The sequence below is a fragment of the Oncorhynchus gorbuscha genome, linkage group LG26 (assembly GCF_021184085.1).
Source record: "Oncorhynchus gorbuscha isolate QuinsamMale2020 ecotype Even-year linkage group LG26, OgorEven_v1.0, whole genome shotgun sequence".
Taxonomy (NCBI): domain Eukaryota; kingdom Metazoa; phylum Chordata; class Actinopteri; order Salmoniformes; family Salmonidae; genus Oncorhynchus; species Oncorhynchus gorbuscha.
In genome coordinates, this window is record NC_060198.1 from 26,077,732 (window position 1) to 26,095,383 (window position 17,652).

Genomic DNA, 17,652 nt, shown 5'->3' on the forward strand with positions numbered 1-17,652 from the left:
GAGGGAGGGGGAGAGAGAGGGATAGAAAAAGGGAACGAACCTAATAAGACCAGCAGGGGGAAACGAACAGAAGGGAAAGCACAAGGACAAGACAATATATGACAAAACATGACATTTGTCTCCATGTGCAGTTGCAAACCGTGGTCTGTCTTTTTTATGGCGGTTTTGGAGCAGTGGCTTCTTCCTTGCTGAGCGGCCTTTCAGGTTATGTCAATATAGGACTCGTTTTACTGTGGATATAGATACTTTTTTACCTGTTTCCTCCAGCGTCTTCACAAGGTCCTTTTCTGTTGTTCTGGGGTTGATTTGCACTTTTTGCACCAAAGTACGTACATCTCTAGGAGAGAGAACGTGTCTCCTTCCAGAGTGGTATGACGGCTGCGTGGTCCTATGATGTTTATACTTGCATACTATTGTTTGTACAGATGAAAGTGGTACCTTCAGGCGTTTGGAAATTGCTCCCAAGGATAAACTACACTTTTTATTTTAGGTCTTGGCTGATTTATTTTATTTTCCCATGATGTCAAGCAAAGAGGCACTGAGTTTGAAGGTATGCCTTAAAATACATCCACAGGTACACCATCAATTGACTCAAATGAGGTCAATTAGCCTATCAGAAGCTTCTAAAGCACATATGTCAGAGTCAAGGCCCGCGGGCCACATCCGGCCCGCGAGAAGGTTTTTTACGGCCCCTGGGATGATCTTGATTTATTATTAGAACCGGCCCGCAGACCGCAGCAAGCCGGCAGCCCGCAGATCTTTTACACGCACCAATACTACATTTCCCACAATGCAACGGTGACGCACCGAGCAGTAGGCTGCTTCATTTCAATATTTATTGGCACAGCAGTTGTCAGCATCACAGTAAAATTAACTTTCAGATACCCATCAAAAATGGCAAAACGGAAGGTGGACACTGAGAACCGGGGGTTTCAAACAAGGTGGGAGTCGGAGTATTTGTTCACGGAGGTAGCTGGAAAACCTGTGTGTCTTCTGTGTGGAGAAAGTGTGGCGGTACTGAAAGAGTATAATCTGAGACGACATTATGAAACGAAACACGCGGACAAAAACAAGAATATGGACATGGAACAAAGGCTACAAAAGGCAGAGGAATTAAAACGAGGCCTCAAATCTCGACAGGCTCTGTTCAAAAAAGCCAAATCACAAGGCCAGGCTGCTGTCAAGGCCAGTTTTATTTTGGCAGAAGAGATCGCTAAATCAGCCCGGCCATTTACGGAGGGGATTTCATCAAAAACTGCATGATTAAAGTTTGTGACGAAGTTTGCCCAGAAAAAAGGCAACTCTTTTTAAATGTGAGTCTGAGCAGAAACACCATTGCCGAGAGAGTAGACCAGTTGTCCATCAATCTAAAAGAGCAGCTTGTGAAAAAGGGAAAAGATTTCATTGCATATTCCTTGGCTGTGGATGAGAGCACCGACATTTCTGACATTGCCCAGTTGTCAATTTTCATCCGCGGAGTGGACTCCAGCCTAAGCGTGACAGAGGAGTTTTTGGCTTTACGTCCTATGCATGGCACAACTACGGGGCATGATTTGTATGAAGAGGTGTCAAGATGTGTAAATGAGATGGAGCTGCCTTGGGAAAAACTTGTGGGTTTGACAACCGACGGAGCACCTGCGATGTGTGGACACAGGAGCGGACTGGTGGCCAAGATACGGGAAAAGATGCAAGAGGAAAACGCGACAGGTGAGCTGACAGCTTATCATTGTATCATACACCAGGAAGCGTTGTGCGGTAAAGCCTTGAAAATGGAGCATGTAATGAGCATCATCACGCGCACAGTTAACTTTATCAGAGCCAAAGGTTTGAATCACCGCCAGTTCAAGGCATTTCTGACGGAGTTAGAAACGGAGCATGGTGATTTGCCTTATCACACAGAGGTGTGATGGCTAAGCCAGGGAAAGGTGCTTCAAAGATGTTTCGAGCTTCGTGAGGAGATTTGTCTGTTCTTGGACAGCAAAGGGAAAGACACAACACAACTCCGAGACGAAATGTTTCTGTGTGAAATGGCTTTTCTGTGTGACATTACGAGTCATCTGAATGCAATGAACTTGCAGCTGCAGGGTCGGGATCGTGTCATCTCTGATATGTACAGTACAGTGAAGGCATTTAAAACCAAACTGACTCTGTGGGAGACGCAGATGCGGAAAGAAAATTTGAGCCACTTTCCCAGCTGCCAGACCATGAAAGAGAAGCTCTCTACCAGTGCGTTCCCGAGCGCACAGTTGGCTGATAAAATAGGTATGCTTGCCGCTGACTTTCGACGCCGATTTGCTGACTTTGAAGCACAAAAAAGCAGGTTGGAACTGCTCGGTAACCCATTTGCTGTTGACGTGGAAAGCTCACCACCAAACCTCCAAATGGAGTTGATTGACCTCCAATGCAATGATGCACTGAGGGCAAAATATGCGGCAGTGGGTGCTGCGGAGTTCGCCCGTTTCCTCCCCGACACAATGCCCCAGCTGCGCATCCAGGCTGCTCAAACGTTGTCTATGTTTGGCAGCACATACCTGTGTGAACAACTGTTTTCTTTGATGAACTTGAACAAAACATCACACAGAAGTCGACTTACTGCTGAACACCTCCACTCAATTCTGAGGATTTCCTCAGCTCAGAGCCTTACCCCGAACATTGATGAACTTGTGGAAAAGATGGGACACCACCAAGTATCACCCTCAACCTCAAACAAGTGAACATTACTGTGCAATCACATATTTAGAGTTTTTACTCAGTTCAAGTTTAAAAGTTAAAGTTTAATATTTGTTTTCACTGCATGTTACTTCTCCTTAAACAAAGTGTTGTTTTTGATTAATAGATTTTTGCACTTTATTTTATTGTATTTCAATCCAATTATATTTTAAAAATATTTCAGTTGAGTGGATGATAGAAAATTGCTATTATTCTTTTTTTTTCTTTGAAGTAAATTTAGCCCACTTTTGCTAAAATAGAAAATATAGGCTACTGATGGTGCCTTGAATACCGGTTTCTTTCATTTAATGTTCATGTTATGGGGATTTTTATATAAAGGAAATTTGTCTTTTGTGTCTGTTGAAAATTAAAGATTACTGACAGAGCCATAAGAAAATATTGCTTTATTTATCTGATCATATTGGAATATATTTGTTAGGTTTTCAGTAGGTTCAATTAGGTTCACTAGACTATATGCGTCATTTAAAAAAATTTCAATGAACATTCGAACAGTCCGGCCCTCGGCTTGTAGCTAAATTTTTTATTTGGCCCTCCGTCCATTTGACTTTGACACCCCTGTTCTAAAGCCATGACACCATTTTCTGAAATCTTCCACGCTGTTTAAAGGTACAGTCAACTTAGTGTATGTAAACTTCTGACACACTGGAATTGTGATACAGTGAATTATAAGTGAAATAATCTGTCTGTAAACAACTGTTGGAAAGATTACTTGTGTCATGCACACAGCAGATATCCTAACCAACTTACCAAAACTATTGTTTGTTAACAAGAAATGTGTAGAGTGGTTGAAAAACCACTTTTAATGACTCCAACCTAAGTGTATGTAAACATCTGACTTCAACTGTATGTTTACATCTCCAAAGCAAGTGAAATGGATAAGAAACAAAAGTGAAATAAACAATAACAAATCAACAGTAAACATTACATTCACAAAAGTTCCAAAAGAATAGACATTTCAAATGTCATATGTCTATTTACAGTGTTGAAATGATATTTTTCTCTCTCAATTTCAATTCAATTATCTCCTGCTCTCTCTCCCGCCTCCCCCCTCATTTTCCTTCTCTCCCTCTCTGACTGTTATCAGGAGATTGGATCTGCTGTTATGTTCACACAGCAGATGCTGACTGACTACTTCTGCTATAATCACGACTACTGCTGCACAGCTCTCTGGCTGAGGATGCTATTAACACTACAGACTCTGAGGTGAGAGTTGGTCAATCTCAAAGCCTGCTCAGAGAAATACTGAACATGGGGTGATAAAGGGGAAACTTACTCTCTGGTTAGTAGAACTGTACAGGGAGGGTACACCTGTATGTAGTCTCTCGTGACTTTCATTTTGAAATCGAGTAGCTGGCCAACAGCACAGGAGTTCTGGGTGCTGAGATGAACCTGTATGTTACTGTTTGAGTGTACAGTGCAGATATGCGGAGATGACTGAATGTATATGGTGAGGTAATGGGCTGTGTCCTGAGATGGATGTGTGTATTGTGGAGTGAATCATAAGATTTATATTCCCTACTACCAACTACACCCGGACATCATTCTGCTGGGCGATTCCACACCAGCGGAAAATATCCTGGGTATCTCAGATTGTTTTGGTAATTCTCACATAGGAACACAAACCATGTTTTAGAAAATCATGATGGAAGTGGCCATTTTAGGCCCTTTTTAGACCTACACATGCCTCCTGTAAGACCCTATGATCCGTGAACTGTACATAATATAGACAACATCTTGGTGTCATTATTCTCCAGATAGTGTGCTGTAAAATATGGAGTATGTCTAGATTCAAAAATATGTAATAATATGTAATAATAATATTAATGTTCACAATTCAACATGAAAAATATTAATACAAATATCTAAAAACAATGCCTTATTTTTTTACATATTGTTGGAACAATAATACTCTTCAAACACATCAAATTTCAAGTGTGAGCTCTGGTACTTTTAATGATATGACCCATTACATACGTTTTATACAAAAATACACATTTTATATACATTTACATTATAAGTCATTAACCAATCACAGCCCTCCTTTAGGATTGCACATTCAGCAGACAGAAGCAGAGAGAGTTCCCTTTAAATCCATGTTTCCATCCCCTGTGTTAGTGGTGTTCATAAAATGTATCATAACTTCAGAATTAGCAGCAGACGCTCTTATCCAGAGCGACTTACAAATTGGTGCATTCACCTTATGACATCCAGTGGAACAGTCACATTACAATAGTGCATCTAAATCTTAAAGGGGGGGGGTGATAAGGATTACTTTATCCTATCCTAGGTATTCCTTAAAGAGGTGGGGTTTCAGGTGTCTCCGGAAGGTGGTGATTGACTCCGCTGTCCTGGCGTCGTGAGGGAGTTTGTTCCACCATTGGGGGGCCAGAGCAGCGAACAGTTTTGACTGGGCTGAGCGGGAACTGTACTTCCTCAGTGGTAGGTAGGCGAGCAGGCCAGAGGTGGATGAACGCAGTGCCCTTGTTTGGGTGTAGGGCCTGATCAGAGCCTGGAGGTACTGAGGTGCCGTTCCCCTCACAGCTCCGTAGGCAAGCACCATGGTCTTGTAGCGGATGCGAGCTTCAACTGGAAGCCAGTGGAGAGAGCGGAGGAGCGGGGTGACGTGAGAGAACTTGGGAAGGTTGAACACCAGACGGGCTGCGGCGTTCTGGATGAGTTGTAGGGGTTTAATGGCACAGGCAGGGAGCCCAGCCAACAGCGAGTTGCAGTAATCCAGACGGTAGATGACAAGTGCCTGGATTAGGACCTGCGCCGCTTCCTGTGTGAGGCAGGGTAGTACTCTGCGGATGTTGTAGAGCATGAACCTACAGGAACGGGCCACCGCCTTGATGTTAGTTGAGAACGACAGGGTGTTGTCCAGGATCACGCCAAGGTTCTTAGCGCTCTGGGAGGAGGACACAATGGAGTTGTCAACCGTGATGGCGAGATCATGGAACGGGCAGTCCTTCCCCGGGAGGAAGAGCAGCACCGTCTTGTCGAGGTTCGGCTTGAGGTGGTGATCCGTCATCCACACTGATATGTCTGCCAGACATGCAGAGATGCGATTCGCCACCTGGTCATCAGAAGGGGGAAAGGAGAAGATTAGTTGTGCAAGGGAATTGTAGTGTTCCCTTGCCTGCACACTCCTACACTCGCTGCCACTCCACCAGAACACATTATTCTGATAGGAACAGTGGAGTAAACACTCTAACCAACCACAGTGTCTCTGCAAAGAGCACCTTACTTTATTGCAGGACACATACATAACAGTGTAGCCTGTTATTATCTCCATCACTGCTACCTGGTGTACTGGATACTGTCATTACACACTCGAGCAGCAGTAACATAGCAGCATTAGCAGAGAGACAACCAACAAAAGCAACCCATAGAGATCGATCACAAGGGGGCTATGTGTCTCCAATCCTCAGTGCCTATTCTGTTACATTAAGGGGCCAGACCCTTTCAGTGGGGTCGTAGCAGGGTTATAATATATACATATATGCCAGGCGGCTTTATCCAAAGCAAGTTACAGTCATGTGTGCATACTGTACATTTCACGTAAGGGTGGTCCCGGGAATCGAATCTACTATCCTGGCATTGCAAGTACCATGCTCTAACACAGGGTTCCCCAACTGGCAGCCCGCAGGCAAGTGATTATATTTGGCCCCTCCTTTTGGTATTATTTTATTGTTGGACAAAAAAAAAACAGTAAATCAGATTCCCACGTATTATAGAGAGATATGTGTGATCGTATACAAATGTAAGAAAGGTTTAAAATTATTATATTTGAGTCAAATATTATATATGGCTTCTTGCGGTCAGTTTGCAGTCTACAAGTTATTTGTGTTCTGGCCCCCTGACCATCCGCTCAAGAAAAAATCTGGCTAAATCTAGTTGATGATCCCTATTCATTACAAGTTCTTTCTTGTCTCAATTGACTTTGGGTCTAGCCACAGGAAGTCATTTGGATCTGGGGGTGCTGTACATTTTTCCTCCAATGAGGCGAGGATTCATCTTTTTGCCCTCGCTGGTGCTGCAGACGATGTATCGTCCACTAATACAGGACTATTAAAGGCCCAGTGCACTACTAAATAAAACTATCAATATCATCTTTTTTTAGAATGATTTTTCAGGAGCTTTCTTACAAAAAGTTTACCTTCATCCAAAAGATGTAGGCCTCCGAGATCTGTTGGACGGGCACGCCATCTAGTGGGTTTTTGAAGATCTGCTAAATGTTGAATTTTAAATCAATAACCGATATCGGAAATTGTTTTTAAAAACACACAAAAAACGTATGCATTCTAAAAATGTAACCAATTAAAGGAATGCTATGATAATAATACTAGACCTATCTGCTGCTAATAGGCTGCATAGCGTATTCATTGGCGTTACAGGTGAGGCCTCGTCCTGAAGGCCTTTTGGTCAGAGCTACGTCATAACGTCAAAAAGTTAGTAGGCTAATAATAAACTATAACCCTAATTATTTATCACCTTTGAAGGGTCCGTGGGTTCGATGGTAGTCTGGTTACAACGCTGTTCCTTTCTATAGTTTAATCAGAATCCAAGTGAAGTTAGCCTGGCTGACGCAACTCACATGAGTCTCCACTAAATACATCTGGGAAGGGTAGACTGTGGTCAGAATAAACGTCTCTAATATCAAGTATCAAGTAGATGACTTGCCGCCTAAAGGTTAAATAAATAAAATAAAAGATGTCACATAATAAAGTCTCAGATATAAACTACATGTATCTGTGAATATAAACGTTTTGTTCTTATTACAAAACCGTGGCTACAGGAGGATTTAACAGGTGAAATATTGTGTATGTCTATAAGCCCTGTAGAAATAAACTAGGTCTATTTCATAGCCGGTTACAAACAAAGTATTTCAGCAAGCAGACCATAAATTCTTGTGCGCGCGTACCCGTAATCCTTTGAGTTCACTCCTGCAAAGTTATGGCGAACTTCCATCGCTGCTCACTCGCTGGCCGCATGCTCAGTGCTGAGACGTTCGCGTATGTCCTGTGCGCGTTCCCGGTTTGGAGAGGTCCGTGCCATGTCCACCCGCCTCGGGGAAAAGGTGCTTTGTTTCTCAAAGCTATAATTCAAGAAAACTGACTAAATGTATCGGTGAGTATATTATTCTCTAACACATGTATGACAGGTGTGTTTCGTTTTCTTTCCAGTATTCAGAATAGGATGACTCAAGTGTGAATTATTTTAGGTTGGGGGGGGATTCATGTGTACTGTTCCTCGAGGAAAAATAATGAATTGGGGGGGTTATTTGGAGTTCGCTGATTTAACAATTCTGCAAATATTGAAAATGCAGTTCTGATACCACAACACAACTGAGAAACTGTAACTTTGACTAGTGAACATAAATATTTATTTATTTATCGTTATTTATTTACTCATTTCAAACGTATTATTTCAAAGATTGGAGGTGAGATGGGTCCCTGTTGCTTTTTTTTGCAGAACATTGTTCCATGAATGATCTGTTGTTGGAAATTCAACTTGATTCAGTTAAATCTTTGTTTTTAAAGAGCTTGGTCTCTCATTGCTGATATTCCTCAAATGACTGGATGCACCTCTGTATCACTATTCCATCATAAACATTGTTGGTGTAGTGAATTTGGAGGTGTGGGAACTGCAATCTGGGACAGAATGTGGCCCTTTGTGAGGGGGAACAGAGATGTGTACATTAAGCCTACAGAATGTCTCCAGGCTCTAGTATACTGTGTTTCACTACAAAAGAATCAAAGATGGTGACCACAATACTGATGGAGATGCATTAGGATCAAGTTGAGAAATGCCAGAGCACACCCCCTGTGATCTAACTAAAGGGGTAAATTGACTAAATCAGTTTGATGATCAGTCTGAGGTTCTAGTGCAGGGATCATCAACTAGATATTCAACCATGCCGATTCTTTCTTGAGTGGATGGTCAGGGGACCGGGACATACTTACAAATTATTTGAAGCCTGCAAATTAACCGCAAAAAGCTATTTGACTCAATCTCTGTACAATAATTTGCAAATAAATTCCTTAAAAATCCTACAATGTGATTTTCTGGATTTGTTTTCCAAATTTTGTCTGTCATAGTTGAAGTGTACCTATGATGAAAATTACAGGCCTCTCTCATATTTTTAAGTGGGAGAACTTGCACAATTGGTGGCTGACTAAATACTTTTTTGCCCCACTGTATATTCCTCTATTATGCGTGGGAATACTCTGGAACAAATTTCCAAAATCAAAATCACTTGGATTTGATTTTTTTTTACAATCTTTTATGTCCAACAATAAAGAATTCTAAAAATATAAAGTACCAGTTAAAAGGGCGGGCATACCTACTCATTATAATAATAATAATAGGATTTTTCTTTATTTTTTACTATTTCTACATTGTAGAATAATAGTGATGACATCAAACTATGAAATATCACATATGGATTCATGTAGTAAACAAAAAAGTGTTAAACAAATAAAAATATATGTTATATTTGAGATTCTTCAAAGTAGCATTTCTTTGTCTTCATTACAGCTTTGCACACTCTTGGCATTCTCTCAACTAGCTTTATGAGGTAGTCGCCTGGAATGCATTTCAATTAACAGGTGTGCCTTGTTAAAACTGCATTTGTGGAATTTCTTTCCTTCTTAATGCGTTTGAACCAATCAGCTGTGTTGTGACAAAATAGGGGTGGTATAGCGAAGATAGCCCTATTTGGTAAAATACCAAGTCCATATCATGTCAAGAACAGCTCAAATAAGCAAAGACATGAAGCTCAGCCAATCATTCAAATTTCAAGATCTCTGAAAGTTTCTTCAAGTGCAATTGCAAAAACCATCAAGCGCTATGATGAAACTGGCTCTCATGAGGACCGCCACAGGAATGGAAGACCCAGAGTTACCTCTGCTGCAGAGGATAAGTTCATTAAAGTTAACTGCACCTCAGATTGCAGCCCATATAAATGCTTCACAGAGTTCAAGTAACAGACACATCTCAACATCAACTGTTCAGAAGAGACTGCGTGAATCAGGCCTTCATGGCTGAATTGCTGCAAAGAAACCACTACTAAAGGACACCAATAATAAGATGAGACTTGCTTGGGCCAAGAAACACGAGCAATGGACATTATACCAGTGGATATCTGTCCTTAGGTCTGATTAGTCCAAATTTGCGATTTTTGGTTCCAACCGCTGTCTTTGTAAGACGCAGAGTAGGTGAACAAATTATCTCCGCATGTGTGGTTCCCACCATGAAGCATGGAGGAGGAGGTATGATGTGTGGGGATGCTTTGTGATTTATTTTAGAATTTAAGGCACACTTAACCAGCATGGTCACCACAGCATTCTGTAGCGATACGCCATCCCATCTGGTTTGCACTTAGTGGGACTTTTGTTCATTTGTTTTTCAACAGGAAAATGACCCAACACACCTCCAAGCTGTTTAAGTGTTATTTGACCAATAAGGAGAGTGATGGCATGCTGCTTCAGATGACCTGGCCTACACAATCACCCGACCTCAACCCAATTGAGATGGTTTGGGATGAGTTGGACCGCAGAGGGAAGGAAAAACAGCCAACAAGTGCTCAGCATATGTGGGAACTCCTTCAAGACTGTTGGAAAAACATTCCAGGTGAAGCTGGTTGAGAGAATGCCAAGTGTGTGTAAAGCTGTCATCAAGGCAAAGGGTGGCTACTTTGAAGAATCTAAAATATGTTTTGATTTGTTTAACACTTTTTTGGTTCCTACATGATTCCATATGTGTTATTTTATAATTTTGATGTCTTCACTATTATTTTACAATGTACAAAATAGTAAAAGTTAAAGAAAAACCTTGAAGAGTAGTTGTATCCAAACTTCTGACTAGTACTGTATATATATTCTTTGGTTCAGAAAACTTGGGGGGGGGGGCAAATAAAATCACTGGGCCACCCGTTGGGGAACCCTGTTCTAGTGGTTGTGGTTCCTTTATTTTTGGGGATGCGTGACAGTTCAGGGGATCCACGTGTTTGAGGGTGTGAGTTGGAAGCAGACGTTACAGTTTGGCCCAATGGATCTGTCTATCAAATCATCTTTTTGCAATGGAAATGTGTGGAGAAACCAATCAAAACTCCACCCTGAGTGAGTGCCTCTGAAACCAACAGGCTGTAAAGAGACCGTTGGCCACTGAGGAGAAAAGAAGTCAGAAACGCTTGATTGAAAGAGGGGTGAAAGAACTGTATGATTCGGCCAGTGTGTCTCAAATTAATCTGCTTAAAGAATTACAACATTCCAAATCAGAATCTCATATAATCATCTGGATCAAAATGTTGGTTGGGAATGTTGTAATTCGGTAATTCCGTTGCCCATAGTGACTGCATAAAAGCTGTGTTTCCATGGTGTCTCTCCACTGTATGAGTACCAACTAATTCCAAAGCTATTATGCTATACCAGAAGGAATGTCTTTCCAGAAGGAATGTCTTTTTGTCTTTCTGCTCATGGCCTCTTACACACACACACACACACACACACACACACACACACACACACACACACACACACACACACACACACACACACACACACACACACACACACACACACACACACACACACACACACACACACACACACACACACACACACACACACACACACACGGGGCTTCCAGGTAGGGCAAGGTCAATGAGTTACTACACTAGGCAGAGGACAGGTACTGTATGTTGTGTCGTCTTGTTTTACACATCCTGTGTGAAATCTCCTCACTGTGGTAAGAGCATCAGAAGAACATTACAGATTCGCACAACTAGGACCCGAGAACCCCAAAAGGGTAAGAGGGTAGACAACGGGTATCGTTTATTTTGAAAGGATATTGTTTATTTTGCTGTGTGTATATTTGGATCCTGAACAGCTGGCCATAAAGTATGTCAGATACCAAAAACACAACACTCACATAACTCTGATTAAAAGCTGTTATAAAGCAGTCACATCATTTATCATGGGTTTCTTGTTGGATGTGGTTGCACCAGGTCAAAAAAGTGTGAAACATGCAGATAACATGTTAATCTCTTCCTATTTTGTATGATTATATCATTTTGGGTTGAGATTCAGATGTTATGATCAACTAACTGTGTTGTATTAATGGACAGTATGTACAGTAAACGGAACCAACACAACGGGCTTGTCCACTGATAGCTTCCTATGAGTTCAGATAAAGATCAGAGTTCTGTGTGGTTTGGAGGGCATGTTCTTTGTGGTTTGTGACGCACAGTAGGCTATGTCTAACTACGTGGTTGCCCATGGTCGAAATGGAAGTGGAAGTATGTAGGTCTTCAGACAGCTCCTCAGCTAACACTTCTTTCAGGATGTAACCGCATGTCTATCAATCAACTGTCTGTAACCACAACACTACAAACCACTAATGACCAACTCCTCCACAGATGAGCGATCAGCCATAAAGGCCAAGCCCAGACAACCAGAACCCTGGTCTGATCAGAACCCCATTCTCTCCCCCTGTTGCCGACTGCCGACGCCCTGGGACCCGTCGTCGCCATGGAGACGGTGGTGATCGTGGCCATTGGGGTGCTGGCCACCATCTTCCTGGCCTCCTTCATTGCCCTGGTGGTGGTGTGTCGACACCGCTACTGCCACCCCCACCACCTGCTGCACCACTTCAACTCCAAGTCAGTGCCTAGTATAACTACTAGCTACATACAATGCATCTGGGAGGGGGAGGGAGGGGACGGTGGCATCTTGGGTCGCCTAGTATACCTAGCTAGCTTCATCTGGGAGGGGGTGGGAGGGAACAGTGGCATCTTGGTCGCCTAGTATACCTAGCTAGCTTCATCTGGGAGGGGGAGGGAGGGAACAGTGGCATCTTGGGTCGCCTAGTATACCTAGCTAGCTTCATCTGGGAGGGGAGGGAGGGAACAGTGGCATCTTGGGTCGCCTAGTATACCTAGCTAGCTTCATCTGGGAGGGGAGGGAGGGAACAGTGGCATCTTGGGTCGCCTAGTATACCTAGCTAGCTTCATCTGGGAGGGGGAGGGAGGGAACAGTGGCATCTTGGGTCGCCTAGTATACCTAGCTAGCTTCATCTGGGAGGGGAGGGAGGGAACAGTGGCATCTTGGGTCGCCTAGTATACCTAGCTAGCTTCATCTGGGAGGGGAGGGAACAGTGGCATCTTGGGTCGCCTAGTATACCTAGCTAGCTTCATCTGGGAGGGGGAGGGAGGGAACAGTGGCATCTTGGGTCGCCTAGTATACCTAGCTAGCTTCATCTGGGAGGGGAGGGAACAGTGGCATCTTGGGTCGCCTAGTATACCTAGCTAGCTTCATCTGGGAGGGGAGGGAGGGAACAGTGGCATCTTGGGTCGCCTAGTATACCTAGCTAGCTTCATCTGGGAGGGGAGGGAACAGTGGCATCTTGGTTGCCTAGTATACCTAGCTAGCTTCATCTGGGAGGGGGGGGGGGGGCAGTGGCATTTTGGATGGTTACGGGTAGGGCCCTGAGTTTGTCCAGACCAGGAAAACTCTTGGCCCTAGTGATGGGGTATGTGGCCTAGGCCCTATAGGGCATTTGATGGTGGTAAGGGGTCCTGGATATAGCTGATTCAACTGTATTCCACTCTTACCCAGGTCCAATGGACTGACCTGCTGGTTTGAAGCTATAAATCTATGGATTGAACAGAGCGACTTCACAGCACTAAGGTCAAAACGATACATGGGATTAATACTAAGTCAACATACAGGGGCAAAGTTCTCGAGCCAGTAATGTCTCTCTGTCTCTTTCTCGTTCTCTCACTCTCCTTCGTGTTCCCCCTCTCTCTCATACACACACGCTTCTATTCAGAATACATTCCCTCCCTCTCACACACCTATTCAATACACATTCCCTCCCTTTCTCTCTCACACACTCTCTCTTCCCTTCATCAGAACCTCTCTGCTTCCCCACAGACCCAATGTTGACCTGATCGGTGCCATGGAAACCCAGAGTGAGCCGTCTGAGCTGGAGCTGGACGACGTGGTCATCACCAACCCTCACATCGAGGCCATCCTGGAGAACGAGGACTGGATCGAGGACGCCTCGTACGTCTGCCATGTGACACTGACATATGCCAGGAGTAGATCAGGCTAGCTGTTGTAGCTATTCCTATATATATATATATATATATATATATATATATATATATATATATATATCCTTCCATGATCATATCATCAAGTTCAAATAGGTGATACATCTCTGACATGATCATACAATAATGAACCCTTATGTAAAGGTATTCTCTCTTTCTTTAACAGTGGCTTGGTTTCGCATTGTATATCCATCTTAAAGGTAATGTCTACGTGCTGTACACCCTGCATGAATACACTGTTTTCATTAGGATCTAACTCAATGATATTTACACGCTCTCTCCTTTGGCAGATCTGCCACACCCTGACTGAAAAGCTGGTTGCCATGACAATGGGCTCAGGCGCTAAGGTGAAAGCCCCAGCCAGCCTCAGTGACATCATCACGGTGGCTAAACGCATCAGTCCGAGGTAACTGTCAGGTTATACAGCACCATCACACAACCCTTACAATTGTCTGACCGTCCTACGTCCTTCATGACCTCCCATCGTCCTGTGCGTGTCTGTAGGGTGGATGACGTTGTGCGATCTATGTACCCTCCACTGGACCCCATACTCCTGGATGCCAGGTAGCTAATGAAGTTTTCTTTTGTTAGATAACATCATTTATCATATTTTGAGGGGACAAAGATAGTCCGGGCAAATAGACAATATAGATCATAGCTCTGCTGATAGAACTCATATGATGGTCTGACCTGACCAACAAAGGGACTATAGGTGGGGATGGTACAATATAAGCCATGGTAATTAGACGGACTTGTGCGTCAATGTTTCCCTGTCCAGTCTAGATGGAGAAATTCTACATGCCCTTTGTCTATTTTGTCCCCTCAGGGCCACCGCCCTCCTTCTGTCAGTCAGTCACCTGGTGCTGGTGACCCGCAACGCCTGTCACATGTCTGGCAGCATGGACTGGATCGACCAATCACTGCATGCCGCTGAGGATCACATGGTGGTGCTGCGGGAGGCGGCGCTAGCGTCCGAACCGGAACGGAGTCTACCTGGAATAGACGTGCAGAGAGAGCAGGCCATCTAGAACACACAGACACGTACATACACACACGCATACACTCCTTCTCTATACATTATACACATCTCGGGCACATTCTCACACGTACACAATGCTTGATAAACACACAATAAGAAAACTCAACACATTCCCACTTTCCCGCTGCCATTCTGTGCTGATTTACATACAGATGGGTTGCCAGATAATAGAATAGAGCTGATTTTAGAAACCGAGAGGTGCCAGATCCTTGTGCTATTTTCCTCTTGATCCTTTCACTTTTATCATGTTTCTGGTTTTGTATATAGTCATGTATAACCATAATGCATGTTATGATTAGGATCTATATAGGTTTTATGTTACACTCTCAGATTCATATTGTCTTGTAAGTAAAGTGCAGAGCTCACTGAGATAGGCTTGTGTGTAGTTGTTGCCATGGACGACTAGCCCCTTGATATTCATTCCTGAGTGTCTTCCATCTCCCAGTGGTGAGCTGTAATCTGCCCCGTTAGGAGTGCACAGTCACATGGAAGCTTAAATTTAGTCAACTAATCCATGTGGAGGGAAAACCCTGGACACCCAATAGGACCAAAGGCAGGGGAAATGCATGCACATCTACTCAGAGCAATTCACTCTTACTCAGAGCAATACACGCTTACTCAGAGCAATACACTCTTACTCAGAGCAATACACTCTTACTTAGAGCAATACACTCTTACTTAGAGCAATACACTCTTACTTAAAGCAATACACTCTTACGTAGAGAAATACACGCTTACTCCGAGCAATACACTCTTAGTCAGAACAATACACTCTTAATCAGAACAATACACTCTTACTTAGAGCAATACACTCTTACGTAGAGAAATACACGCTTACTCAGAGCAATACACTCTTAGTCAGAACAATTCAAACTTACTCAGAGCAATACATGCTTACTCAGAGCAATACATGCTTTCTCAGAGCAATACACTCTTACTCAGAGCAATACACTTACTTAGAGAAATACACACCTACTCAGAGCAATACAGTTACTTAGAGAAATACACAACTACTCAGAGCAATACACACTTACTCAGAGCAATACACTCTTACTCAGAACAATACACTCTTACTTAGAGAAATACAGTCTTACTCAAAGCAATACACTCTTACTTAGAGAAATACAGTCTTACTCAGAACAAAACGCTGCTACTTTTTTTTTTTTTGAACCAGAATCTTTGTGAGCCGTGTCAAATGAGGTGGAGGTGAATTTGCGTGCCTTGTGCTGACCGGTGGTGCGATGTTATTGGAGCATGGCTAGCTGCCTCTCCATGCATGCCTAATACCGTAGCTAGAACTGAAACCCAAGAGCAGTAATCACAGCATAACCCAGCTTTACACACACACACACTGTCCAGCCCTAACACAGCTCACAGAGCTGCAAACACTGCGCCACACACTCGAGCTTACGGAGCAACTGTAACAGAGCTCACACGCTGCTAACCTAAGGAGCAACTGTACACAGTGATACACACACTTACGCAAAGAGACACCGTCGATACTGTAAATGCACACAAAAGACTTTATGGGCAAAAGCTTAGAGACAAATCAGGCGTTTTTTTCCCCACATGGTCTTTCTGAGAAGACATGCCTTTTGTGCCTTGTTCCTTCTTATAATTCAAGCTCTGAAATTCAGCCTACGAAAAGACTGCCAGTAGAACTGCAGCTTACATCAGATAAGCAGAGCTCTGTGATGGAACGATATTGATTAGGATGAAACATGAAGAAAGTGGCCACTCCTTTATTTTCCTGGTTTCCGTCGTTTATTACAATTGATTTTTTTGTTGTTGTATGTAAGCATGTTTCGTGCTGTTTCCTTACCCCTCCTCTTTTTCAACTTTCTCTTTATAACCTCCATTGATTTGTACAGGTAAATTAAAGTTTCATAGGAAAATGTGTAACGCTCTTTCTTCATCTTTTTAGTTTGACATTTCTGAGGGGAATCCATAGTCGGTAAGAGAAGCACACACTCGTGTAAGCTCTAGGAATAAGAAAATGGATCCAGTTGATTGATTGGGGATAAGGATAGTTCTGTCCTTCTGTTTGACGGTATAGGCAGTCTTGTCTCTCGGCAAGCGAGAGTGATTGGCTGAGAACGAATAAGGCCCTAAAGCACCATACTTAAAGAAGACACACAGATACAACTTAGAAACAGCTACTAAGAAAACACTGTACGCAATTGTCATCACCTGACAATAAAATATAATTATCTTGAAAATAGAAAATACAACAACAAAAAATATCTCAGGATATGTTGACATTTTTGTGTTTGTTCAGGTTTTCAATAGTCCTTTGCTTTTTTTCAGGCTGATTTGTTTCCAGTTTGGGAGGAAGTCATACTCATCTCTCTTCATCTCCAAAATAGTCTGAAACATATAAACAAACAAACCTTACATCAGATACTGTAGCATACTGGAAAAAGCAAGCATCCACTGGTCTTAGGGATGAACGTTTTTGTGAAATATTTACACAGAAATCCTACATAAGTCACATTTTCTCTTAAACCAGTTGTTTTTAATCATCTCGAGACAACCACAGGAAGACATTTCAATTGGCCATATCAGACCACAGCCGCCATTAAGACGTTAGTGGTGCGCCCTAGTGGCTGTCAGGTGTAGCTGCACCCCGTTTTATATAACGTCATAATACTGTACATAACATTCAGCAGACAAATGTATCCAAAGTGTGCATACATAGTCCGTGCATACACTTTCATATGAGTGGCCCCAGTGAGAATCAAACCCATTATCCTGACGGGGGATCATG

At 42.9% G+C, this 17,652-nt stretch overlaps 2 protein-coding genes across 16 annotated transcripts in view; one reads left to right on the forward strand and one right to left on the reverse strand.

The window, feature by feature from the left end:
- Window positions 1-7,710: 7,710 nt before the first annotated feature.
- tmem98 (transmembrane protein 98) lies at window positions 7,711-16,782 on the forward strand. Of its 2 annotated transcripts, XM_046332014.1 has the most exons (8): window positions 7,711-7,857; window positions 12,149-12,391; window positions 13,347-13,418; window positions 13,665-13,796; window positions 14,013-14,046; window positions 14,137-14,252; window positions 14,351-14,410; window positions 14,673-16,782. In XM_046332014.1, the coding sequence occupies exons 2-8, from the start codon at window positions 12,261-12,263 to the stop codon at window positions 14,872-14,874; spliced, it is 747 nt and encodes a 248-aa protein (XP_046187970.1). In that variant the 5' UTR covers window positions 7,711-7,857; window positions 12,149-12,260; the 3' UTR covers window positions 14,875-16,782. The 2 variants fall into 2 exon arrangements, with proteins under 2 accessions (XP_046187970.1, XP_046187971.1); XM_046332015.1 differs by lacking the exon at window positions 13,347-13,418.
- The window catches only part of LOC124016439 (supervillin-like), a 33,056-nt gene continuing 32,015 nt past the window's right edge, over window positions 16,612-17,652 (reverse strand). For all 14 annotated transcript variants that reach the window (XM_046332000.1, XM_046332012.1, XM_046332004.1 and 11 more), the window contains one exon: window positions 16,612-17,252. In XM_046332000.1, the coding sequence (XP_046187956.1) occupies window positions 17,160-17,252 (93 nt within the window). In that variant the 3' untranslated portion in view covers window positions 16,612-17,159. The remainder of the gene's footprint in view (window positions 17,253-17,652) is intronic.